Source organism: Simochromis diagramma, unplaced genomic scaffold (genome assembly GCF_900408965.1).
Source record: "Simochromis diagramma unplaced genomic scaffold, fSimDia1.1 OVJJ01000816.1, whole genome shotgun sequence".
Lineage (NCBI taxonomy): Eukaryota > Metazoa > Chordata > Actinopteri > Cichliformes > Cichlidae > Simochromis > Simochromis diagramma.
The window spans coordinates 1,816,624-1,843,986 of record NW_024386908.1 but is presented as its reverse complement, the minus strand read 5'-3'; the positions used below and the strand labels follow the sequence as shown (position 1 = coordinate 1,843,986).

The window sequence follows — 27,363 nt, the reverse complement described above, 5'->3', positions numbered from 1 at the left end:
TGTACTGTTTGACATTTGTGGCATTCCCGCCGAGTTCTACCCCGATTATGCTTATCAATGAGAGACAGACTGATGGTGGGAGATAAGGCCCTCACCAGCTTTTGAAACAGCCGCAGGACCGTTTCGAGAACAAATGTTCCCCACAATTCAGACATCCCTTTGGAGCCTATTAGAAGGTCAGAGATTCTGTATGATAAATGGATCTGGAGACCAAACGGCAGCATATTGTCCTGAGTTTTGAATACTTTCCTGCTCCAAGAATGCTGATGAAAACATCCTGTTGGCGCCGTTGTGCGGTATATTTTATGATGGGCTTACGTAACTGCCAGGCTCGATGTGTATTCACAGCCACTATAAAGTGTCCTGTTTTAAACATGTTTATCTGTGCTTTGAGGATTACCTGCCTTGTGCTATGACTCTTTTTGTCCTATAGAATTTGCACCTTTTCTCACTGGAGCAGTGGAAACGCAAACACAGCACAAGCTCATAGCGTTGGCTGTGTTTTTTGGGGGTTACTCATGAAACCGAAGCAGAGCAAATATTACTTTGGAGATGTTAGTCTGTCTGTGTGACAAATTAGTAACCACCCTTCTTCTGGATCTATTTTCTGTCACCCGTTTCAAGGGGAAATATTTTACTGTTGGAGCAGCCAAATGTTCCCGTGTTCCCCAGCTAGCTGTTGACCTGTGTTTAAAGGGTTGTATGATGGATCTTACTCAGATCAGAGCTGTAACCATTTACCGAAATTTTCAATTCAAAACCTGTAAAGCCAAAGCAACCGGACGTGAGATGCTGAAACTCACCCACAAAGCTGGGGGAAACTGCAGAGTCAGGCAGTTTTTCTCTGTGGGTTCGTCACTGGGAGCGGCTGCATTCACGAGCAAGGAGTCATGAGATGGAGATGTTGACTTAAAATAATGTGAGTAGCAGCTCCCAAACATTTTCTATGACTTATAATCAGCACATACTTTAGCTCATATTTGCACACAGCTCCTGTTGTGCAGTGACACCTCCCTGTTTTGAGGGCTTTTGTGAAGTGACTGTAAGAGTGACCTGTTGATACTGGACAAGTCACCAGTCTATACCAGGCGAACACACAGAAAGTGAGAAGACCTCAAACTCTCACATCCACATGGCTAGAGCCGGATGAGAGTCACCAGTTAACCGTATCATTCTGTGGGAGGAGCACCTGCACAGACAGGTAGAAATAACATGCACGCGCCACACAGAACCACCCACTCGGTCCCTGTCTGGCTTACTTTACAAATCCTGTCTTATCTGTGGCCTTATGAATCCACACGGATCCTTTCTGTCCTCACCTCCTAATCTATATCTGTGCTCTTCCCCCATCTGAGCCTCTTATTAGCCTTTTATTGCACTGTAACCTATTCAAAGGCCACATTAGAATATTGCCTGTGAAGCGGTGAGTCTCGGGGCCCGAGGTATTCGCATCGTAAAACATAAACGTGCTGCTTCAGGGTTAATCCGTGGCTCGCAGGAAGCAGTGCTTTAACAGGATGAGTCCAGGTGAAGACACACAAAAGCAAAGTTAATGGATGACAAACTTCAGTGATGCTCTGCTGCTCCTGCCGTCATTAACTCTAGCCCAGTGAAATCCCACTGTGCTGAACGACCGCTGCGTCTGCCCGTTCTGTTATAATCAAATAGTGTAATCAAGTAGGTTGTTTGAGGCTAATAAGGTGTTCCTTGATTAAACTGCTCGTGCACAGTTGTAACCAGGATGGAGTTTGCTTGGAACAGCACGTCCTGTGTTTAGGAAGCAGTCGAGTCTGGTCGGGTTCTGGGCTTCAATAAACGGCTCCATCCAGTATAAATAGCAGAGCCTTTGGTCTGTTGCCACTGCGGCCGAGCGCAGCAGCAGCAGGGAGGAACAGCTGTAGTCGCTCTGTCGCCGAGGACAGATCACTCCTCAGCCATCCTGCCAGTCTTCTCTGTGCAGTCTAACATGAGCAGCGCTTGAGGACCACAGAGTCTGCTGGAGGGCCTTGCTGTAATTTCAGCCCTCTACCTACTGCACGCACCTGTGTCTGTAACTGCAGGTAATCCAGTGGCTTGCTGTGTACCTTTGTGTTGTGTTTTAATACGTTTAAGTATTTGTCACAAGGGGAATGTGTCAAAAGGCGTCTCCCTTAGCAACAAAGAATTTTCCCGCTCTGTAGTTTCCATCAGCTTTATATTGCCTCAATGTCTTTCATTGTTTTGGTTTTATATCCCACAACTTTGTTTGGGTTTAGTCTCACCGCTCTCATCAGCTTGGTTTCCACCTGCAGCGGGCTGATGCTTCCTGTCGGAGCATGTCAGATTTGGTACTAACCACGGAAACATGAGTGCGAGGATTTTACCAGTCTCAGTGTGTTGAATCTTTGTTTCAAAGCCACTGGAATCTCACAAGTATATACAATGTGTCATTTTACATTAGTGTCATTATGCACCAAGTTCTGGAAATGGGTCGGTGAGTCTCTCATGACCAATTTATTAAATATGGACACTTTTGTGTGCAAGCCAGACGTCCCTGTATGATTGAGATCAATTTTAGAGCCTGATCAAATTAATGGGCGGGGCTGATATATTGGCTGATTTTAGCTGTTTGCCTGTATGTCTGTATCGGCTTTTATAACGGCTGATAAATTAATGAATATTGGAAAAAGTAAAGAACAGGCGGGAGAAACACCCTTATGAATGTCGATGTTGCACAATTTGTCCACTAGAGGGCACCCTGCAGCATCCCGTATGGTTAGAACACTAAAACCTGATGTTCTGAGCAGAGTGCGGCACAGCGTAAACTATTCATCCGTAACTCGTTGTCATAATAAAACAAGATCTTCATTGCCAAAGTAAGGACTCAGAAATTCACATAACAAATGTTTATTTCCCATGTCCCAAAAAAAATATCCTCTAACATGTCAGATTTTCAAATGAGCAAATATTGGTCTTATAGTGGCCGGGCTCTAATAATTTTTACATCAATGTAACAATTGGCAGGAACGTTTGTATAGAACTTTAAAGTTTCCAGGTAAATAAATAAATAAAAGTCAAACTGAATTCCCCTTGTTACTATGAAATGTGGGTTAGTTTAAAAGAGGCTTTCAGGTGGGTGATGGGGCACTTGGCTCTGATCCCAGAAAAGTGTCTAAAAAGGAAGGATTAGGCTGGGTTAATTGGATAGATGGTTCAAAAAGATTAGGTGCTGCAAGGAGCATTACTTTACCCCATCAGCTCGATGCACTGAACAACAGAGGGCCTGACTGTAAACACAGCGTCCAGATATAGTGTGTTAATAATGTGCCAACAGAGCTGTCAGCCTGCAAGGAGACACTGTGCTGGAGATGCTTGCCCTCAGTGCTGTTAGGTTAGGTGTTAAACAGGAAGTTGATTGTTACATGGAGGAGTGGGTGGATGGTTATGATCTGCCAAAAGAGTCACATATACATGTATATGTATAGATAAAGAGAAGTACTGGACAAACTAAACTGGATCCTATAACGACACTAGATGGATATTTATCAAGTACCATGATTACTTTTTTGTCCAACAGTTTTTGATACAGTTTACTTTTGGTGAAAAGGAAATCACTAAAGTCTGTAGATGTCTGGCACGTCTGGGTGCAAAAGCTTGCAAAGATTTCATGTTGATCAGTCAGACCAGGTATGCTGCTTCCTGCTTTTTCTGAACACTCAAGCCACACTATGTAGGCATTAAGGACATGTATAACACAACCACAGGCTAGAAGGAGCCCGGGATTGAACCACCAACCTTGCTCTACTTCTACCTATTGAGTCAAAGCTGCCTGGAAGTCTTCGCTACTCTAACCCTAAACAACTGTATGCGTAACCTTGACAACAGGCCCAGTCTGATGGTTCCTTTTCCATATCCGTCCTGCTGCAGGTCCTTCAAGCCAGACTTTGTTCTGATTCGCCAGCACGCCTACAGCATGATTCCTGGTGAGGACTTCAGGAATCTTGTCATCGGCCTCCATTTTGGCGGCGTCCCGAGCGTCAACTCCATCTTCTCCATATACAACTTCTGCAGCAAACCCTGGGTGGTAAGCGCTCCGTAACGGCTCTTTTTGCTATACTTTCACCCACACAAAGGTGTCGCAAAGTCCCTCCCTCGGCAGCTGCCTCCGACTGATTTATTTGTGCTATTAAATGGAGCTGCAACACCTGTGATTTGAGCCGGCCAGCAGAGCGGGCGGCCTCGGCCACCACGTGTTTTTAGTCACAGTGCTGAGAAAAGCTACAAAAGCGCAGTGAAAAGTGTGTAGATGCTTGGCTTTGAAAGAGATCTTAAATTTAGGTTTAAAGCAGGAAATATGCAGCACAGTTTTGTTAAAGGTGCCATTCGTCACTACATATTTACAGTTCTGTTACTCATTCTACAAAGCACAAGTTAAAAAATGAGGTGGCTGATCACCAGTAAGGCACCTATCATGCTGTATATGTTAACCAACTGCTGAATGCAACACGTTTAAAACAATGAACCGAAGCAGGTCTGAAGACAAATCTATTGGAAAGGAAATTCCAGCACCTCGAGAATAAATAACTCCAAGAAAGTATTACCTCGGGGTGTAAGCAAATGGATTATTGATTTTAGAAGAACAGGTGTTCAAACCCTCACACTAACAGGTGGGTCTAACTGTACCAGGCCACATTTTATAAACAAAAAAAAACAAAAACAAACCTGGAGTTTCAGACGATCCATATCCTCTGCTCCTAAAAGTCGTTAACACGCATGAATCTTATAGAAGTTTCTGTTTGTCCTCCTTGAATAATGACGTCTTCCTGTCTTGTTTATTTCTGCTTGCAGTTTTCTCAAATGATTAAGCTGTACCGCTCCCTCGGCCCTGAGAAATTCCCCCTGAATGAACAAACTTTTTATCCCAACCACACACAGATGGTGAGTGCCTCGCAGATATTATTCTTTATTTCAACAGGGGGGGGTCACTCTCACAGATGTGCACAAAAATCACCAAAGACCTCCTGTGGAGCATTTTTCAGTAAGTCTTTATTATAAAAATATAAAACACAGAAATTAAGTCAAACATTTCTACAACCCCAACAAGGAAATATCCCCAACCCACATAATTCATAAATCAGTGTTTACACACAGACTGTACACAGCTTCCTTGATTGGATTTTTTTTCCTTTTGACTGATTTCTGTGTTAAGCAGATAGTATATTTACATAAACATGAACCACAGAAATAATGACACAGAAATACCACAGCTGGAGGAAGAGCTCATTATGTATGGAGGTGAAGAACGATAAACTAAATACTGCTGAAAGATTCAGTCATAAAAAAAAATTCAGTAAACAAAAAAAAAAAAAAAAAAAAAAAAAAAAAAAAAAACAATAAGAGAAAATATAGAATTTTGTAGAAATTAAAGGGATTAAAAAAAAAAAAAAAAAGAAAAAGAAAAAAAAAAAAAAGTGAAACATAACCAGAAATGGACCGTAAATGAAACACAACCTAGTTAGCCTAGCTTCACATAGTCTGGAAATAGCACAGCTAGCATAACTCACACCATCTCAACATATGACACATACACAGTAGTGTTTGAACGAATTTTAAAACACCATAATTTGTCCTTCCTCTCTACTATGCTATGCGAGGCAGTTTACAGTATCCTGCTTTAAGCTACCATAAACTAGGCTAAATCACTGCCAAAAATAGATGCATAATTAGCACAAACATGTCAGAGTGATATCAGTATTCTTTTAGCAAACCAACAGTTTCTGTGCTTGGCGCTCTCTTAGCATAAATTACGAATGGGCTCTTCCTCTTTGTGAGGCCAGTCTGTGTCCGTTATTGGAATGGAATGAAGGGAAGTAAAAATAAGAGAAAACCCCAGATGGGAACAGGCGAACAAGAATGAATTTAGTGACAATATATTGTTACTTTCATTTATATATAATGTTCATCTCAAATAGTTAAATAAAAAAGATTGAATATACACTTACAAAATATGTTCTTCTCTGAAACCTCTGTTATAGTTTTAATTTTATCGGATTGGTAACGAGTACCAGCTTGGGGGGGTGGGGGGGATTATAATGAAGCCAAAAAAACCAAACTACCATAATAGTACCATAATGTTGAATTTGCTGATGCTGGTGCTTCATTTAATACACTGCAGTGAGTTCACGATATTATTTGGCCTGTTTTTCTTTTACGCACATATACCACATAGTATAACCCAATAAACATATAAATAAATGTAATAGAGGTTTCAGATGAGTTGATTTCTGTAGCTTATTTTATATACAGCAACAAATAAAATATCACCATCTCTGCAAGAAATCGGGCGCTTCCCCGCGCTGGCACTGTGTTACTTTTGTGAAGCAGTGCGCAACAGTCGCGTTAAAAAACAGGAAGCAGACTTACTACCATTATAAAGACGTGTGTGACAGTTCAAACTGAACATAACCGATACTTCACTGTGAAACATTGTCCATTTCACAAAGGGGTTTGAAGCCAAAATAGACGTTTATCTTTAACATATATAATATGTTGGCGCTGTTTCGGCCATGTTCGGTATATTGATAGCAACAAGCTAGCTTTACTCAGCAAATTTACAAAGGATCATCTTCGTAGTATACTTCGTCTGACACCTCCTGGGTTTGGCTTTAGAGACTTCTCCTCGTTCAAATGATCCTGACACTAGCTACTAGCTAAACTGCAGGTTGCTAATTGAAGCCAATGATACTGATGCTGTAAATAATACTTATGATTAAATCTTTTCAGAAGCTCTCAGTAGGTGGAGCGAGGTCTTACACTTTTTATTGGCCCTTTCTGTCTTTGTCACCGATGTCAACTTGGTGCAAAGGACGGAGTTTGTAGTACAAGGGAAAAGGAGCTACAGGACAAGCTGTACAAATAAAGGGAGGGTGGGGGGTATTATTTTCTATCAGAAGTGCTACAAACAGGCACTGTAATAGATTTGCTCTTTTTTTTTTTCCTTTATTACCCCTTTAAAAGGGGGACATCACCCAGGCAGGTGAGCTCGAACAGTCCTGTAATACTCTAAACGTGACCAGGGATGGGACGGAGTTTGGGAGGCGACAGCGAGTTTCAGTCAGAGGGCGTTTGTGTTCAGGGGTCAGTGGCATTGATGGTGGTTTTATCACGGGTGGTCATGCCTCGGTACCAGCTGCAGTAGCCCTCCTTCTGCTGGATGCAGGCGTAGTGCCGGGACTGGTAGCCGGGATAACCGAAGTGGGACAGCATGTCCGTCCATAAGCACTCGTTCTTGGAGGTCACGAAGCAGGGCAGGTAGTGGCAGGGCTTAATCTACAGAGAAAGGAGAAAAGCCCGAGATGAAGCCTGACAAGCACTATCCCATGATTTGGCATGTTGCTAGAACATACATGATACTGAGTTATAACAGCTTTTTATTAGTGCCGTCAGCGTTAACCTCGTTAAAATGACGTTAACGCCATAACCACATTAACGCGGCAAATCTCCGTTAGCGAGTTAACGCGGATGGCCCCGTGCGTGGGGCTGCACGGCGTCAATGCGTTCGCGCGGTTAGCACGTTAATAAGTTAACGCCGTCATTTTAACGCTGACAGCACTACTTTTTATATTATAACTAAATATCATACCATAGCGCTAATTAGCTTAGCACTTATTAGCTTTGCAAGAAGAGGTTAAAAATGGCGGAAAATGGTAACACTAGTTGAGCTTGGATCTGGCTTCCTAGTTAGCATAGCAAAAAGACAAATAAGCAGTAATTTGAATTTACAGTATTTAGGTTTATTTATGGTTCATTATGAATTAGCTTAATGAGTGCTAAGAAAAATAGCTTGGATCTTCAAAAACACTTGACATGAAATACATGCTTGGTGAAATAAGCAAAACATGCATCTTTGCTCTACTTCCTTTCAGCGTTTGCTTTCAGGGATTTACTGCAGAAGATTTATTGATCTGATGGGACTGGGGGAAAAAAAATGGCAGCTCTCTAAATAACTAAGCTCAAACCCAGTAAGTCTACACTGGCACGTGCTGCTTTGTGCGACGGAACGTTGACGTCTTCCTGAAGCAGCGAGAGTTTTTTGTAGTTTGTTAAAGATTCAGTTCGATGTTAGCCTTTCGTGCGTCACCACTCCAGGTGCTCACACAAAAAGCAGCTTCACAGATGAATATACAGCCTGAAGTGACAGGAAGATTCGCATAACTAACCGGGGCGCTGCGTAACTGAGTCGTCACACTTATCTGGATATGAATTCAGCAGCAAATTCAATTAGTACATTAAAGGCCACGTTTGCCATTTTTGGCTGCTTTTGTTACTCAGGCCAAGAAAGTTTATCCTCCGTGGCTCAGAGATGTCTGACATAACTTCTCAGTTCGAGTGCTTCTAACGATCTGTAGAGAGTAATAAAACTGCCACGACATGCTTCTTCGCGCTCCAGTGCCGTAAGTCCTCATTTGTGAAGGAATGCGAAGGACAGCGGAGCTGGTTTTTTTAAAATAGTGCAGTGATTTCTGTGTCTGCTTTGCGCTTAAGGGCAGTCACCGTGACGCCTCAGCTGATTGATTGCCTTCTTCGATTGCCTCTGGGCTGCTGCCACGTACAATCTGAGCACAGTTTACTTGCTTTGGCCCGTATTGGGAACAAACAGGTCTCCCTGCTAATCCACTTATACTGATAGGGGCCCGGCGCGTTAGCAGATGTCCGCGGCGCCGCTGTACAGTAGGATGTTTATGAGGCATTTCGGCAGCTGCGCAGCAGCAAGCTACATGTGTGAGTCACATGCAATGGGAGGCTTGAGCTGATTCCAGACCTGTTACTTAATTCCCAGTGACAGTAGTAAAACTTGTTTTTTTCTCCATTTCTATCCCAGCTAAACATCCGTGATGAATAATAGTGGGAATTAGACTCTTAAAAAGGAGCTCATATTTCAGTCTTGATAAAAAATAATCCGTTCAATGGCTTGCAGTAGAATTAATGATTGATTTGATTCTTCACACAGAGCCACCATAACTAAGTATACACATCCTTCCTCCTGTACTGTTTAAATCCTGTTATATTAATCAACTTTATAAGTGGTCATCCAGCAGGATAACATTTGGTTGCCTTTGGAAAAATGAGCAGCAGTAAGCTCCTCTTGAGCCTCGTCTTCCCTCATCTATCATATCCTTGTTGGGACAAAGGTTGCCTGTTGACACTCACCCTGCAGTTGCAGCCCAGCTGGTAGCGATGGTTGATGCCTTTCTTCTGCGCCAGCGAGAGGCGCTCCCACCGCTCGTTCAGGTTGCACAGCCCCGTGTAAACCTTGCCGTCGTAGACTCGTCCTGTGGAAGCACAGGATATTTGGATGTCACTCTTAGATTGTGTTCTCACCTCTGTACAAAACGATGTTTAAGTACCTCTTAGTCTTTAAAACGGACTCTGGAGTCATGCAAACAGATGTGAGGATTTGGCGTTTTTCTTTGCCAGACACACACATGACAAACTGAATCTTCGACTTTGGACCAACCAACAGAACGACATTATCGACCTAATTCACAGAAATTTTAATATTTTCCAAGGCCTTAAGGAGCGTATTTACTTTGCTCTCTCTGGCGCCCAATAAAAGCATCTGTACTTGATTAATGTGTAAAGACCCACACGTTAATCCCGACTCAGGTCACGATGCATGCATGCCACTTATTTCGTAATCGTTTCAGCATAACACAGGATACTGTAGTCCCATCACTCAACCAGTCCAACTTGTTTGCCCGTGGTAAGACAATATCATACAGTAAGCCCATATTAAACCAGCACCTCTATTTCTGGATATCAAAATGTCAGCAGACATCTATTTTTAGTGCTGGACCATTTGCACCTTACGGACTCCCGAGACAGGTGCACAATGGCACACTGCATGTGCTCGGGAACGTTTCGATGTCATCAGTGTTGTCACCTCATGGGAATGTGACAGCTCACAAATATGTGCATCTTCGACCCCCAGTGCACCTCCCAATCGGCCTGCATCGTTGCACTGGGATTACTGGAGTCGCTTGCGGGTTTATTACATGGTGCAGAGTGTGCGACATGCACCTAAAATACTAATCGGGGTCAGCGCCCTTATGCTTGATCAAAAGAGATTTTTGCAGCTCACGCTGGAGGCCTCGGTGTGTTTAAATTGTTCTTAATACAATCCTAATTATATGGAGTTCTTTCTATAGATGCCCTGGCAGGAGCGAAAGACACTGATGTCCCCTCGCACCCGGACTGGGTAAACATAGCAGTCACTGCCCAGCAACGCCAGCTCGTTGGCTTGCACTGTGCGGTGCAGTTAGAGTATTTACAGGTCGGGACTTAGCGACAGTTATATACACCAAGCACAGCAGGGTCCAAAGTAAACTGCACCTCTGTTAGAAATAGCAACTCATAAAGTGCTTCTGCTGGAAAATGCCAGTCGCTTCCTGCTGGCTGCTAATTACGAGTTGTGTGTGAGAGGAAAAAAACAAAACAAAACTGCAGTTTCTAGACGGCGAAGCTAAGGGAAATGAGTTTTAAGAGGGCCATTCCTTTGCCACCTTGCACGGTGGCAAGCAGTAGGTTGTAATTAGTGGGAAACTTTACGTGACAGGACAAACCAAGAAATCCTTGGGGAGGAGAAGTGTGTGTATCTTGCAGTGATGCTGGCTGGAAGGCCTCTGAATGTTTTCAGCACCCATTTGGTGATAAAATGGATTCAGTTTGGAGGATTTAATCATGCCACAAGCTCAAAAAAGGATATATTGAGAAAGAGTGTTGCTAACAGTTACACGTCCTCTGAGACTGTCACATACAAGCAGTCGCTAAGTTTATGTTATTACGAAACAGACAGCGAGTGGTCAGTTATAACTTTCTCTGGTGCTATCACAAATGATTACCTGAAGCCATTTATCAGAAATGCCAAAGGCAGTAAAATCAAATAAAAACAGTTATTTTGGACAATCAAAGACCTTCACAATGAGGATATTTTGTAAAAGCAACTTTCAGCTCTTATCCCACCTCCATACCCTTTAAAAGGCCTGTTTGATGTTTGATGGCTGAGAGTTAAGTCAGAATTAGGTGCCAGTTACACTCGGGGTAAAGCTTTGGCACTTAGCTGTGAACATTCAACTCGGGGGAGGAGTCTTTGGAATGCACCAATTAATCTCCTCATGAAGACTCTGAGCCCCTCCCCCTACACACAGAGTGGAGCAGCCACTCCAGAATACTTTTTAACAGAAAGATAATTTTAACCAAAACTTAATCATTGCTTGTTCCACTTACATTAAACTCGGCACTAAAAATGACTCTGTGAGGAGCAGACAGCCATCGAGCAAAGCTGGATAGCTTAGCTTAGAGTTTCCTTCATATAATTTGATTACGGTGACATTTTCTCCCTTAGCACAGATTTCTGTAAACGTTGCATAGCCTCGCTTTGAGAGGGTTTCTCACACTTAACGTTGATTATTTCAACAGTCTGAGTAAAAAATCAGTCGATCAGAGCAACGCTCAAAAACACGGCTCACCTGTGATCAGGTACTGGTATTTGTTGATGTCAAACTTCACACCGCACAAACTCTCCGAGGCGTCTGTGTAAATGTGCTGCACATGCTGGACTTTTTCAAATCCTTTGTACATCTGTAAGACATGAGAATCGAACATGGAATTACACCCCCATGCTCTTTAAAAATAGGAAAGTGTAATGTTTCTGCACCATGGCACTCCATCTCTTCCTCAACCTCCACATATAAATAATGACGAATGGAAACAGCACACTGGCTTTATCAGATGACATTTCTTAAGGAGCGCCTCAGGGGAGAAGGAGTATTTGGCTCTGCCCTCAACCTAATCATAGATAACATAGCTACGTTGTGTAATATGCTTTCACTTTGATGGCGTTTTGGCAAGGTCACTGCTAAAATCCAGTCCTTCCATTCAGCTCAGTCATGTAGAGCCCGAAGTGAATGTTTGCTCTGAGAACTTTCTGGATTTTTCTTCCCCTGGCAGTGTAATCTATTTGTCTGGGAACAACAGGAAATCCCTGTTTAGATGCGGCGTTCTGAGAAAAGCAGAACAAACTGTTACTTAAGCCAGAAACTGTGGCACTTTGGGAAAGCCAAAGGCACAAGTCTCATAGGATCTGTTGAAATTTGAAAGGAATTGTGTAAGTTATTAGAGCAAAGCAGTGTTTTCAGTACAAACCAGCAGACTGAAATACAAATAAATAAACCAAGAGGCTCAAAGGCCACGTCTAATTGCTGAGGATAATCCCAGAGTGGCACCTGCTATGCTTCGCCATCAACAGGCCACTTGATGTTTTTGTTACAACCTGGGATTTTACTGATGCATCGCATGACTCTACTGAAATATTTACACTCAGAGTGAGGAGTTTAGTTGAGCTCTAATGCCCGAAAGCCTGCTAATCCTCCAGCCTGGCTTCTATCTGAGCAGCAGGCCGATGTCAGCATCTGTCAGAAATATGCAGCGTTATGTAAGAATATAGAGGAAGTAAAGAATGAGCTTTCAGGGCAAGTATCCTGAAATGCTTTTCAGCTATTACACGGCAGCTGAGGGGGCGGAGAGACAGCATTGTAAGTAAAATGTAACAAGCCACGATATGTAGTCAGTTATACTTAAAAATGAGAGCAAAGATTGGTCTTCAGTTGAAAAGATGCAGAAATTTTACAATTTATTTGCTTCAGATTAAAAAACAACAACAGAAACCTTAAATAAGTGACAACACTGGGGGGGGGAAAGCCAATCTTTACTAATAATAATCAGCATATTTCTTTCCTGTAGTGTGAGAAAAGAAAACTAGATAGGCAAGCCTCATACATACATGTATGTGTGGATATTTTCAGGCTATACAGGTAACGTCCCATGTCAGCAGATGTCATGGTTTCATGGAGCTCAGGATTAACTTGTCATCACTAGCTAGTACATATCATTAGCTAATAATAGCAAAATTCTTTTTCTCTGTTCATGAGAGCTAAAGAAAAATGTATATAAATCTTATATAGAGACCATTTTAGAATATTTAGATAGTTTGTGATTGGCTTAGTTTAGCAGAAGAACTGGAAACAACCAGCCATTTCTGTAAATGTCCAGTCAGTTGCTAATATGACTTTGAGTTAAATATGGCGCTGTAGTATAGTTAGCTATACTATAGCGGGAAAAAAACAAAACTTCGATATTGTTAAACTACTCTGTTATTTGTATAACATGTTATTTGATCCTGTTTTTGAAATGTAAACAAAAGCAAGATTAGATGTTTCGTTCCTTTTGGTCGTTTGCTACGTGTCCTGGAAATCTCTTCTTGGTCATGTTATTGCACAAACACAGGAATTAAACTGAAACTTGCCATAAAAGGATTTTGCTTTCTGTAGCTTTGTATTTAACTCAGGCAAACAGCATCGGATTAAGCAGATGTTTGTTCTCACCTTCATTTGCTTGACGGTGTAGCGCATGGTTCCAAACGGTCCATCTCTCAGGAGCTTCTTGCCCACCACTTTAGCTCGAATCACTGTGAAGAGAGCACACAGGTGCATTCCTTTTAGCATACAACTTTCCAAGCAAATAAACACATTGCTTCTGTTAAATGCCGTTTCAGGACCAGGGTGGCACCACAGTTAACCATTTATGCATTACTTCCATTTGCTGAGAAAGCCAATAGAGAAAAATCACTAAAGGAAACAATGAGTTTGATACAGAAATGGAAGGAAAAGAGTCTGAACTAGAAAGACATGGATGTCTGCAAATAACTACTCTAGGGCGGGATTGGAAAAAAAAAAAAAAGTCATGTTCACTGTTATTAACTTTTGACAATCTGAATACTAAATCTTCACATAATTAGGAAAAAGTGTGACTTTAAACAAAAACAGGGTCCCATCTTTGGGAGTACAGCTTGACAACGATCTTATCAGAGTGCAGGACCCTCATGTAAATGTTGGCGAGGTGAAAATGCTTAGCGGCAAGTTTGATTTGTTTGCTTTCACTTGTGTTGGCGTAAGGGGGCTTATTATGAAAGGCCAGGAACTGGGAGTGTACAAAACGAGTAATCATTTGAGCTGCTGCTTCAGCGCCTACCTCGAGCTGCGGGCCCTGCATGAGCTTTCAGTCCCGCTCTGAAGTTCACCTGCTGCCCAAAGCCCAACAGCCACAGACACAACTAACACTGACTGTGTTTGTTATCTTCTCCCTGTGGAATTTCCTTCCCAGATTCTTTGGGGTTTCACATTCCCCAGAAAGGGGGGGAGAAAGAAATGAGGCATGTGGCATCTTCTGTTGGATTTCTGTTTGTCTAGCTGTCCTGCTAAAAGGCAAAAGGAAATTGGGCATAAAACTACAAGTCAAATAGGAAGCTATTACAGCATGGCCACCCAAAAGTGGTGACCACAGATTTATTTTAGTTATACGGTCCCCTATTTGAACCGAGACTTTATTTATGCAACACACCAAATCCTATTTTGAAGCAGTAAATTGAGCAATGCAGCCATCCAGGAGCCTCAAACAGATTTTGTGTTACTTTTCATTCATTTCAGTCTTCTTTAGTAGAAAGCGGTGGCATTTTGTTAACTGTCACTGTTAATGTCACCAAATAAAAGATTAAATCACATTAAATCGTAAATTAATTTAAAAAAAAAAAAAAAAAAAAAAAAAAAAAAAAACACATGGGTCACTCCTTCCAGATTAACACACTGTTCAGAGCCCCTGCCCGCCCTCTACTTTCTGAACTTTTGCAATAACTTGGTGCACAGCATTTGATCCATTAACCTGTCAGCTCGCTCTATATGAACTCAGGAGCGCTGCTATGTGATCAACCTCTGCTAAATGTATCTAAATGCTGTCTGACAGACGTCTGCAGCTGCAATTACAACAGCACAGGAGCACAATTACACAGGAATGTGCAGATATAACTGGATACTTTTGCCTCATTTCAGTACACTGCCGCCATTATTTTCAAATGCCACCCGAAAACACAGTTTCCTTCTCTGCCCCGGCCTCAAAACCAACCCTCAGGACTAACAAATGTTTGTGTTTGACGAGTCACAGGTCAGCTGATTTAGCTGAAGTACATCCAGATAGGACCCCTTCGTTTTTCTTTAGACGAAGGCCACTAATTGGCCTGTGATAATAAGTGTGACCTACCAAAGACAGGATTTCCTCGATTGACCTCCTCTGCATTCAGCAGTTATATTTGCAAATGACCGCAGAGTTGCCAGCTCACATATTTAAACCCATTTCTCACATTACCCTGGTTCATCTGGAAACTACAGGTATACTAAGTAGGTACTTTCTAAACTTCTTTTAGTGTTTTTGATTGACTCAAAGTTAGCAAACTACGCTAGCTAACCTAGCCTGGCTTCCAGGTCTAAAAAAGGAAGTCAACAGTTTTGTTACAAAAATGTATTTTAATGTCAGTCATGTATTACCTGGCTGAAGGTTCACTCTATCTTGTGAGATAAATATATTAACTATTGATATATGATGTAATATTAACTATTACATCATGTTAAGTTTAGGTTAGCGAAACCTAACCCGGGCTTATGCAGTGTTCTTGCTATTGGAACTGTCAGTGACGAGTGAGGAGGAGGAGTCTTTCCCTGTGGTTGTCACTGCAACTGCACGTATAACTAAAATATGTATGAAGAAAATTTTGATCTGGAAGCACCCTCATGAGAAGAAATTAATCTCTTTGCGCAACAAAAGCAGTAGGCTAGGCCCAGAAAGGAAAGAAAGTTGACCTCAAGTAGTTCACCAACCTATTGTTATTCAAAACAGGCTATAACCCCCCACCCTCTTCCGCCACTACCTCCCCTCAGAACACTTTCCTTGTGACGCACAGGGATTCATCTTCTGCTGAAGACCTGACACACATTTTCGACAGTGGGAGTCTTTTTGTCATAAGAGAGGTAAACAGGAAATAACCTGAAAAAAAAAAAGAAGAAAAAAAAATCCCCCTCCACTCTCTTGCCTGAAGCAGGCGATTACACAAGCATGGATGCAAATGCTAAGTCTTAAGGTGAGCGTGTAATTTAGTTAAACATTTAGCCAGCCTACGTACAATGTGGCAAACTGCAAGCATGGCAAGAATAAGGCTAGTCGTTTGAGTGTGTCTGTGGATGTGTGAGGGAGAGGAGGAAAGCAAGGCACGGGGCGCGTGACGCCGATTTTGGTATGCAGAAAGTTGTCCAAGCTTGAGGAGGCGAGTAGGAGGAAGAGGAATTCTCAGGACGACACACTACCACGCTCAAAAATAAACACTGAAACCGAATCCCCATTGCAGAGCTTTATGTCAGGTGAAAAACACTGGCGCAGAGAGCATGCAGCGCTCGCTCACATGCCAAATGGAGGGAAGCTTATGAAGCACAGGGATTTTTCTTTCCTATCACTCTGATACCATGATGGTCGATTTCTGCCAAATCAAACATAAGAACCTAACAGTCTTTAAATTTGGCTTAAATGTGCTCAAACGTAGCAGACTTCTTAAAAAGTACCCAACTGTAATGTCAGTCATCAAGCTTCTAGCTAATATTTAAGCTAAGTGAATACCAACACACAGCTGGTAATGCCAGACAAAGCAAAGTGCAGTGCATGAAAACAAAAATCCATTTAACTGCCTGTGAATTCAACTTCTTATTCACCAAATTAGAAAGTTGATTTCCCTTCATTAGAGGCTCCTGCGGGATCGAGCGACAGGAACCTTGAACCAACTACTCGTTTAAATGTTGCCGTCACGCTAGCAGACCTCAAAAATGCTGGTTGCCCGAGTTAAAATTGGTACCCTTTTGCACACTTTGGCCAAAGTATCTAAAACACAGCATCGTGCTCTACAATGAAACCTTGTATCTAAATTAGGGAGTATGCTGAGAAAGCTCTGGGAAAGGCAGTCACAACCCAACACTGGGTGCTATCTGTGCATCGTACTACCTTTGCACCTGCTTTGCATTTTCCTCTTCTTGCTTTTTATCTTTGCCACTCACCGACTTGCTGTTACTCACTCAAATCACCAACTGCCTTTCACCTTTTTACCTGTTAGACTGCAAGTGTTGCGTAAATCTTGGTAACACTGACAGTTAGAGGTCAGTATAGATCAAACAGTACTTGTTACTATTCTTTCAAGTTCGCTAACCTTTAATAAACATACTGAAGCTGATTAAATGACAGTTTTTTGGTTTATTCTTCATTGTGTTTTCATGTATGAGTGTTGTACCACTGTGCGTCGCCCCTGTATTGGCCTCTTGTTTTGGAACAGTTAACCTCTGGGTGGCTGTGTGGTCATTAGAAGGGAAGGGCGGGCTGGACATTCGATACGCCTGGCTCAGGGGACGAACATCCCAAGCTTGTATGGAATCCAGACTCTTTGACATCTCCTCGAATTTTAACTCACTTGAGAAAAAGTATAAAAATCTGATCCAAGCTTACATAATTCAACGGTGGGGGGAGGGAGCAGATGCTGCTAAAGGGAGTAGCTATTTACCTGAATGCTACATAACTCATTAATAGGAGGATGAGGTCACAAAGCTCAATGCCATGCATCGCTCTAAACCCACTATGCTTTGCTTGTTTCACTAAGCTCCTCTATGGATAGCAAACATCCACAGTGGGGCAGGATCCTTTCTTTCAATGGCCTGATCCCCAATCCCAAACCGAGCATAAACACATATCACGCTAATCCTCAGCTTCTAACTCGGTTTACAGCGCAAGCATGTAAAAGTTTGCTCCTGTCACCTCCAAGCATTTTGGGAATGAGCGGCATTACGAAGCAATATTGAATTTCATGGTCAAAGCTTACTCCCAGACCTCTAATCTTGCTTCGGGAGGGCTTTGGAAAAACAAGTGCTGCACATTTCCTCCTTGTGAATGGGCTGCTTTAACCCAGCTGCCTAGTAGAGGCCAACAAGGTCTTTGCATAAGGCAGCAGCCAGGTCATTGCCTAGTGCTCAGGTATGTAGCAGGGGAAAAAAGAAAACAACAAAAAACAACCAGCTACAACTCTGCCAACTCTAACAGTAGGCAGTACATTTTGGGCCTTTCTAGTCACGTGACCACAGAATAAAGTCTAACACAGACGGGAAACTGCAGCACATGCATGCTTTTGTATGTCACAGTTTTAGATTTGTCAAGTAAAAAGGAGACATTCTGCAATAACCTAATTTTCAACCCCTTTAACCTAATTGTGATTCATCCAGTGGAGTGCCTGCGGGTGATCGTGGGTCAGGGCCAAGAAACCAAGAGGGAAAATGCTTTAACTCCACCGATGGTCTTAAATTTGGAAGATACAGGCTTGTTGCCTTTGATGTTGACGTTGAGAATTACAGCCTTTCTCTCCTGTCAAATGAGCATTTCAACCCTATGCCGTGTTGTTTTCCACGTCTCCGAGTCCAGCGAAGAAAGCAGGTTTCAGTTTAAGTTGACAGGAAGAAAAAGACATTCAGCCTAAAACAACAACAATAAAAAGATCTCTACACCAGTTTTACAGTTAAATTGTCCATGATTTGGTAATTGCACATGCTGGGAGGCTACACTTGACCCAGAATATCCTGTGAGCATGTGACCTTTTAGTGTTTCTGAAGCGTTTCTCATCGAGGGACTGGAGGTGCGCAAGCAAACCGCAAGCATTCAAAGCACAACCCAAGCTAAGCCCAGGGCCTTGGAAATGGGATTTGTGGGGCTCACAACTGATCGCTGGCCCCCATTGAAGTCAGTCCCAGATTCTACACTGCAAGTCTCATGGGGTGCCAACACCACAAGCTATCCAAAAGATCTGAAGGACTGTGAAAGGCATCGCTTGAGCGTTTGTCAAACGGGGTCACTTGGCTGAAGACACACCCACAGGCTCTGTGATCAGTCCCCACCAAAGAGAAAACGGCCATTTTGGGGCTGTAATGTCACAGTTTCTGTTATCTCCCCTTATAAACAGTGGGATCCTCTAAAGTATGACAGGCTAAACCTGCACCACCTCCTCCTCCTCTAAGATGCTGCAGAGGATTCACCAAACCATCATTGTGAGTTGCTGCCCACGTCAGAGCTAAATGAAGTGACTTCCACCTACAGAGGCACGCTGGTTCTGTCCTCGGAATCTGAGCAAAGAGAAGCCTCCTTTTCACAGGCAAGTCTGGCAAAGCCTTAGGAAAAGCAAAGTCTTGTGGAGCGATTATGACACTGAGACTGGAAAAAGGAAACTGCAAATGAAATGGCATTTTTAAAGTTACACCGTGTCCTCGATGTGACGTTTTTCTTGCTGCCAAGGGGTAATAAAAAAAAATGTGAACTGAACAGGATGTCAATCGACGAGAGAAAAGCAGGTTTATGAGAGCTGCTGGATTCTGGAAATATGAGCTTTATTATTGTTTATTGATGGTGATCCATATGCTAAATCGTTAAGGTTAACAGAGCATTTCAATGGGAAAATCTACTTTCAGAGTTAGCTGACACCACTAGCTTTGTGCCGGTATGAATACCATGCTGTACATTGAAGATAACCAAAGCTAAAGCTTCAAGCTTAGCAATTTAGGCGTTGCTACCTTGATGTTTTGAAACGTGATGTAATGCCTCCAGGCTCATCCTAAACCAAATCCTCCTCTGAGACTCTAATGGGGACCTCAGACCCCCCCGTACACCTCTACAGAGTTGGATGTTTTATAAGAGTCAGAGGAGTCACCGCCTGCTGGCTACTGAAGAGAATGCAAGTTCAAGGCACTTAACCCTTTAAAGTATGAACTTTATATATTATATTATAAAAAATATATATTGTGAATTTAATTGTTTCAGGTTGGGGTGTGTTCAAAAATAAAAATCACACTGATGATGTAGAAGTCTCAAAAAGTCATGTATCAAATATGGTACACTTTGCATTGCAGGTGTATTATTGAATTCAGACCAATAAGCTGTGTCCATCTTTTATCTACAGTTTATGTTCACTACCTTCAAGTTAGTTCGCTTAGCTTAACTTAGCATAAAGACAATGAAAAAAGGAGGAACCAGCCAGCCTGGTTATGTCCAAAGACTCAGCTATAATTATAAAGTTGAATAAATAATGTCTTCTTTGCTTAATTCATACAAAAGGTTTGGCTGCAGACATCTAAATGTAGTCAAAAGGGCACTTTTAGGAAGTCTGCTTCACTTTTAAGAATAATGGGTATCATTTGTGCAGTAAATTATGATTTGGTGTGTGTCTTTAACATGAAGAAGTCTCCAGTTTCATTAAGATTTTAAGGCATCAGTAACTAATGTTCTCTATAATAGTTTTCAGCCTCTACTGGTTACTAGTAGCAAGTGCAAGATCATTAACAATGATGTCAGAGTGTGTTCATGTGAATTAGCTGACAGTAGGTGTTAGGGCAAACACGTGGGCTTACACACATGGTAGCAGTGTGTGTGTGTGTGTGTGTGTGTGTGTGTTCTGAACTGAGAGATTATTGTTTGAGCTCGGGTTAAGGATTTTAGAGTGCCTCATGACTGTTCCCACATTTTCAGGTCAAATGAGATTAAAACAAAATATCGGCTCCAGTCAGAAACCCAAATGCGAGTCTGCGCTCCTCGTCTGCAATAAAACCCGCCTTTCTGTCCCATCTGAAACACTTCAGCCCTCTCTCCCTACAGCAGAGATCAAATGATCCTCGGGTCTTTACTGGTGTTATCCAACCACAGAGGTCAGGTTGGACCGGCGTTCCAGGCTAAGCCAGATCCTAAATTCATATTATTCTGGGCAGTCAGAGAAAGCACACCCAGACCAGTAAAACAAGCCATGTACACCTCGACCCTCCACTGCTGCTTTATCAACCCGAGGCCGGGCGTACTGAGCCGCTCAACACAAAAATACCAGAGCGTGCAGATAAATAAACAGTATTTGAAACATGTAAACTCACTGTGGGTCTTGTTTTCAACTGGTTCCAATTCACACCAATCAAAGCACATTCCCCCTCACCCACCCATCCTCCCACCAGAGCACAGCTTTGGGAAGAATGTGCAGACATTTGTGTCCGGAGCAAAAGCGGAATATTTGAAGTGAATTAAAAGTCAAACAGTTTTCTGACACACAGAGCAACAACATTCAATCATCTGTGTGGGGAAGCCTGCTAAGGATCATCAAGGCAGATGCTGGAAGAGAACTCTGCACTCGCTCCGATTTAAACAGGTGGGACCACGAGGTGAACTGAATCAGGTGATTCTTAAACTCAGGTCCTCAAGCGTCTTCATCAGTTTGGGACATTTTAAGCTCTCTCACTTTAATCAGCATCCCGCACTGACCAAAAACTACCAGAGTTTATTAAAAATGTCCAATTCACAGTGAGAGATCCGCATGCGAAAACCCAGAAAGGACTGGAAGGAACCAGTTTTTTCACGCTCCTGTGACAAGCAAAGCTTTTATTTTAACATCTGACCTCCGTGCAGTGGTTAGAATAAAGTCACACTAATTTTCATGAGTATGAGAGGGGAAAAAAAAAATATCGGGGTTACCCACCTATGTCGGAGTTGCAGAAGGCGTCTTGGGGGTGCGTGAGAGCGCACGAGCAGCCCTCCGTCAGCTGGTTAACATGCAGGGTGCTGAAGATAAACAGCAGGCTGACCAGGTACACTGAGTGCATTTCTCCAAACTTTCTCACTCCCTCTCTGGAATAAAACTGTCCGACTAAGTCCGCTGAATCACCACCACACGCTGGCTGCTGCTTCAGTAAGTAGTCAGTAGATGTAGCAGGTTCTGCGAGTACCGTCCACGTCTGTAGTGCTGCTCGTCTGTCACAGCTCGCTTCTCTCTGCTCGAGCGTTTCTCCCTGATCCCGCGGAGGAGCACACGCGCACATATAAGCGCGCGACGAAAGGTTCAAGCCCCTCCCTCTTCTGAGCTCGCAACCAGTGCGGCCAATCACACGCTATTAGGAATAGCAGACACGATGACATACTGGAACATTTCCCCGTCTTCATCTTATTTTCCCATACAGACCTAAATATAATAAAAACAACAACAATAATAAAAATACAGAAACATAAAGTAGAGAATGAGATGTTAGCTAAAAAAATATGCGTGCAACTGTTTGATGTTGATCACAGAAGGGAAAGCGGGGTGAGATAAGTGAAGCTCAACTAGTAAAAATGTCGTCTAGCGTCATGTTCATTACAAACAGGATTTAGTTATGTAATAACTAATGAAAGACATGTAGATAGCCAGTATGAACTCACATGTCATACTGGTACATAAAAAAACAAACAATTAACACAGTTTCTAAGTAGAAATGAGCAACTAATGAATTTAAAGAGTTGTTTATCAAATCTCATTCACTAGATTAATTCCAGAAATACTTTATCTCCCCCTCTCCTCACCCCCTTCTGACTGCAAGAAGAATAAATAATGAACAATGTCTCCTTTATTCTTTTGTTTCCTTTTTGCTCATTTCTCACCGAGGAGCCTCACTTAGTCATCCTGCCCACCCTCTGACGCCCCCTTTAATTACTAATGCTGAGTAATAGCAAACACAGTCTGCAGCGGCAATCCGAGGCAACCAGATGACTCTTCATCTCTGCACAGTAAAATCAACAGATGTGAGGGCAGAGAAAGCCACTCTCTTCTTTTTTCTCTCCCTCTTTAAGGTTGATCATCACTGTGCTTGAAGATTCATGTGGACCTGCGGATAGCTTCACTTTGTTTTGCAAAGGCTTTACTCAAGCCACCTGTTAGGCACATTCAGTTATATTAGCCAGTTAAAGCCTCTTTCCTCTCCCTCCTGACTGCTTCACAGATCCGCTGCTCTGTCGCCGCCGGGGCTTATCTGCTGAGAGACTGAGCGAGCTGTGTTAAGTGTTCACGCTGCTCGTGGTTACATAAGCGCGGCACAAATAATCATGTCGGGGAACTCTGACCCTAGATGGGCCTTCATTAATGGTTATCACGCTTTAAAGAGACATCGCAGGCACACCAAGGCTTAATTTTGTAATTAGCAGGGTACTGATAAGCATGTGAAATTTCAGTTTTAAACTTTTAATCATAAAATTTAAAGCTGACTGTTTGCCTTGTACATGTGGTCCCATTATGCTCGTTTCTTGGATTCTGTTAGAGTAAATCTGCACAACTCTAAACTCTTTAAATGCTGTTTTAGCACCTCTTTAAGCCAGCTTACTTCTGATTGCCTGCCCCTGGCAAACTGAAGGTTTGAACAGCCAGTGGGGGCGGGCCTTGTGTAACTGCTACATTAAGGACATCCCATCTTTTTGACATCATGTAGATCAAAAAGTTGAGAAGTTGTTGGCAGCATGCATTGATTTTACTGCAGAGAGATTGCTTGTTCTTGGAAAAGCATATGCCAACTTTGAGAAAATTCAGTCATTTAAAGGCCACTTAATGGATGCTTTTGTTAATGTGTCACACTCAGAAATACTGCACAGGCACCTCAGGACTTTCTGTTTTATCCCTCACCCATGACTCGCATCAAGAACTCATCAAAAGAAGTCCGTGTTTGTTCAGCGGTATATTCAGGTGTAACGCGCCAACGCATTTCAGCCAGCAGGACATTAACCGTCTGCGGAAATTCATTTTCACAGTGTGTTATCAGAGGTACAGCCTCATCCGATGGTCAACAGCAGCTACATTTCCAGCACACATTATTGAAAACACGTCAGCTGCGTAATTGTATTCAAGCACAGAAAATGCCCATGCTGTTAGTACTGTTAGTTCAGTCTCCGACCTCAAATCCAAGCCAAATTTATTGGCATCCCCTACTGAAGCAGTGAATCTGCATGTGTCATTTGTGGCTTTGGCGATGAAAACGGGAAGGTCCAGACTAGCAGGAAGTTAAGGCCGGCTGCAGAAAGGAGTGATTCACTTGGGCCAAATTACATATGACTTCATAGCAGTGGAACAGCTCTGCATTTCTAACATATTGTATAAGATAACAACATGAATCAGGGCCAAAGAATGCACAAACCTAATATGGTGATTAATGGCATAGACTGCTTTAAAATATAAATTGTCCTTAAAGTTGTCAGAAGTGATTGTCAGCTCAGAGCCAGTTGTGCCATACTATGAGAGGCTGAGGACTGACCATTTTCTTTTCTTTCTTTTTTCTTTTTCTTCTTCTCAAGTCCCTCGAGTTTGTAGGTTCTCTGTCATCCAGGAAATGGTAGTCCTAAGTCAGGAACTCCAGGCCTCAAGGGCCGGTGTCCTGCAGGTTTTAGATTTCAACCTGGGTCAATACACCTGAACCAAATGATTCGTTCATTACCAGGCTTCTCTAGAATTCAAGACATGTTGAGGAGGTCATTTAGCCATTTAAACCAGCTGTGTTGGATCAAGGACACACCTAAAACCTACAGGACACCGGCCCTCGAGGCCTGGAGTTCGGCACCTGTGTCCTAAGTGCTTGAAATTATGGCATCTGGACTAGAAGAGCACAAATCACAACAGGTGTTTGCAACTGTTGAAAATTTCCACCAATAAGAAGGGCGCTTTTTCAGTAGGGCTTTATAGATAAAAATATACTAAGTGCTATTGTCTCTTTACACTCAATGAAAGAATAAAAATATACAAGTCATCGAATTTAATATGAAATACAGAACTGTGAGAGTCTATTCAACTGAATTAAATTCAGTTTTATTTATGTAGTGCTAAATCACAACAGGAGTCACCTAAAAGTGCTTTATATTGTAAATAATACAGAGAAAACCCCATCCATCAAGAACTCCCTCATGAGCACTTACATGGTGACAGTGGGAAGGAAAAACTCCTTTTAACAGAAAGAAACATCCAGCAGAGCCAGGCTCAGGGAGGGGCGGGGCCATCTGCAGGGACCGGTCGGCGGTGGTGTGCGGTGAACACACTCGCACGTTGTCATGACCATTTAAGTCGTGGCACACGGTGCTCACTGAGCCCATACAATGACTTTGGACTCCTGTCGGGCACCGTGACGTCATTCTGGGATTGATTGTCCCTTCTTTGTTTTGTCCTTGCAGAGTCGTCTGCAGATGTACGTATGATAAGGAGCTATAAATGAACTTGAATGAGCCCCGCCCTCCTCTTCCTTTTGGGTCTGTTTCTCTCACTCTAATCTGGGCAGAAAGCAACATGCAAACTTTGTCCTTTGGTTTCTGTCAACAGGAATTCTTGAAAATGTAGGAAGTTGCAGAGTGAATGTTTACGAGGGAGGCCGACGGAAGGCGGCTCGAAAATGAAAAGCGCAACACTTCACTGCAAAATATTTCTCGGAATGTAGCAAGCATCAAAAAAGTGATTTATTATGTGTAGCGCAGAGCATGTGAAGGTAAATTTTCCTTTTTGGAGTGAGCAGCTGAATAGAGAGAGCTGTTCACCATATGTGTGTGGGTTCAATGTGTCTTTTTGGCTTGAGACGCTCTCGCTGGATAGTCGAGAGAGTAAGACAGATGCGGTGGGGATGCTCGAGTTCAACAATAAGTTTATGTTTGAAGATTGTAGGTGCACTATTAAAAATGATAGGCCCATGGTATGCAAGCATCGTGTTCTACTTTAACTTTACTGTCAGAAATGGGACAAGATAAAACAGACGATGGCCTCCAGAATATTCTGGTTATGTGTGTCTCTCACAGTCTGTCACTGTGACTTGATCCATGCAACTGAAGGGAAAAAAAACCCTCAACACCCTCTGGAAATCATGCTGCTAAAAGTAGGCCAGCATCCTGTAAGAATAATGCAGAGCGTAGTGCATTTCATCTGAAAAAGTCCAATTATAGAAAAAGGTTTGTTGTGAGGCTGGCCGTTCGCCAGGGGAGCAGACAACAGCTTTGTGTACCGGAGGTCTTTAAGCCATGGTTGACAAAAGAGAACATAGTGGTGACTCAGAGGAAATACCTTTCATCCGACTGACAGGCCTCTAGAGAGGCACAGGAAGAGTTGGAACTTGAAAAGATAGCACCGCTGGGAGAGACGGTCGCCGAGGGACAGCATCCAGCCCTCACTCACCCGGCCCTGGTGTTCGGCTTACATGCCATTCCACTTAAATGGGACACACAGGATGATCTCTGCTCTGCAGCTCGACGCTGTGAGGAGGACCGGGAGTGAAAGTCGTGACACAGCAGGCGCACTGGCCGTATTTCGCAGGAGGATTTGGGATCTTGCGGTTTGGCGAAGGATCTTTCTCCAACTCGCTGGGTGGCTGCGTGGACACAAAGGAAACACTTGTTGTCCAGTGAAACTCCACTGGGTGGTAAACTGAACCACAGGTGGAGTGTGGTTATTAGGAAGGGACTGGAAGTTATTTCACACAGTTTACCCAAACCAGTGCAGTTGGTACAAGCAGATGCTTTATCACAGGCATTTAATGTTTCTATTTTCAAGTCAGCATTGACACTATAAAGTAAAAGTATTGTTTGGCTTGTAGGCATAAAGGAAAAGTCATCCAAAGGTTGCCAGTTTGAGGCCAGGTGCACGTTATTCCTCCTATCTCACAGTTTCTGTTTTCTGTACTAAAAATTTCGAGGATTGATTTGCTTAGTTCTGTACAGGGTTATGCTTCAGGTTCACCAAACATGTAAGCCTTTGATGACTGCTCCTGGGTCAGATGTGCCACGGATTGTATGGAATGCATATTTATAGTGGTTACACCTGCAGCGCGCGTTTGATGTGGAGCTGTCTGATTCACAGGCAGAGCAAGTTTGGTGAGCTTTTCTTCTGTATTCTGTGGTGTTTTCAGGTTTAAGAGTTGCTACACTGTTGCAAAACTGTGTAACAGGAGTAGGTTAACAACTACAGGTTTAAGTTACTAAGCAACCTCCAGCTCAGGGGTCAGCGGTTACTTTTCTCAAGGGGCCACATGGTAAACTGGGACTGTTGTAAACTGGGAGAGTTCCATGAAGAAGCTAAACTCAATTCTGCTGAATTCTAATTCGATCTTTTTAGAAACTGCTACTGATGAGGATGGATGTTACAGTTAAGTGATGATATGAATGAAACAGGCATAGTCAAAGTGGTGATATTTTGTCACTATTTAATCAGCATTCCTGTTTTGTCCCATTTCATCCCCCAGCCTAACTAGGCATGCAGTTAGGTCTGTGAACTTCCTGTACCTTTGACTGAGCGCGTTGCTGCCAGTTCCTCTGTAATCTTTAACTCTTTTGTTATCCCACATACAAAGATTAGTAACTGGGCTGTCTCGTGGGAAACACAGCTTTCATTATGAGCCAAGGAGAAAAATCCACGATTTCCTGGATCTGTCTTGTCTGTCAGTCTGGAGAGAGACACATTTTCAAAGCTTTCTTTTTTTCTCAGGGCATATTAACACAGCAGAGTACGCTCTTCCATAACACTCTTTGATGAACTTCTCACATTTGAGTCCTAATTTTCCATTGACCAAAGGTTTGGATGTAGTATGCAGGCAGTACAGTGCTGAAATCTGTGCTAGCTGGTACTAGCAA

At 42.7% G+C, this 27,363-nt stretch overlaps 2 protein-coding genes across 2 annotated transcripts in view; one reads left to right on the top strand and one right to left on the bottom strand.

Annotated features, from left to right (window-relative positions):
- The window catches only part of LOC120735596 (synapsin-3-like), a 124,780-nt gene that overhangs the window by 54,184 nt on the left and 43,233 nt on the right, over positions 1-27,363 (top strand). The window contains exons 7-8 of the mRNA XM_040035037.1: positions 3,907-4,063; positions 4,828-4,917. Of these exons, the coding sequence (XP_039890971.1) occupies positions 3,907-4,063; positions 4,828-4,917 (247 nt within the window). The remainder of the gene's footprint in view (positions 1-3,906; positions 4,064-4,827; positions 4,918-27,363) is intronic.
- Positions 6,009-21,799, bottom strand: LOC120735597 (metalloproteinase inhibitor 3). Its single transcript, XM_040035038.1, has 5 exons — positions 21,449-21,799; positions 13,422-13,504; positions 11,508-11,619; positions 9,190-9,311; positions 6,009-7,308 (listed from the first exon to the last, which is right to left on the bottom strand). Exons 1-5 carry the CDS (start codon positions 21,786-21,788, stop codon positions 7,111-7,113), a joined length of 855 nt encoding a protein of 284 aa, XP_039890972.1. The 5' UTR covers positions 21,789-21,799; the 3' UTR covers positions 6,009-7,110.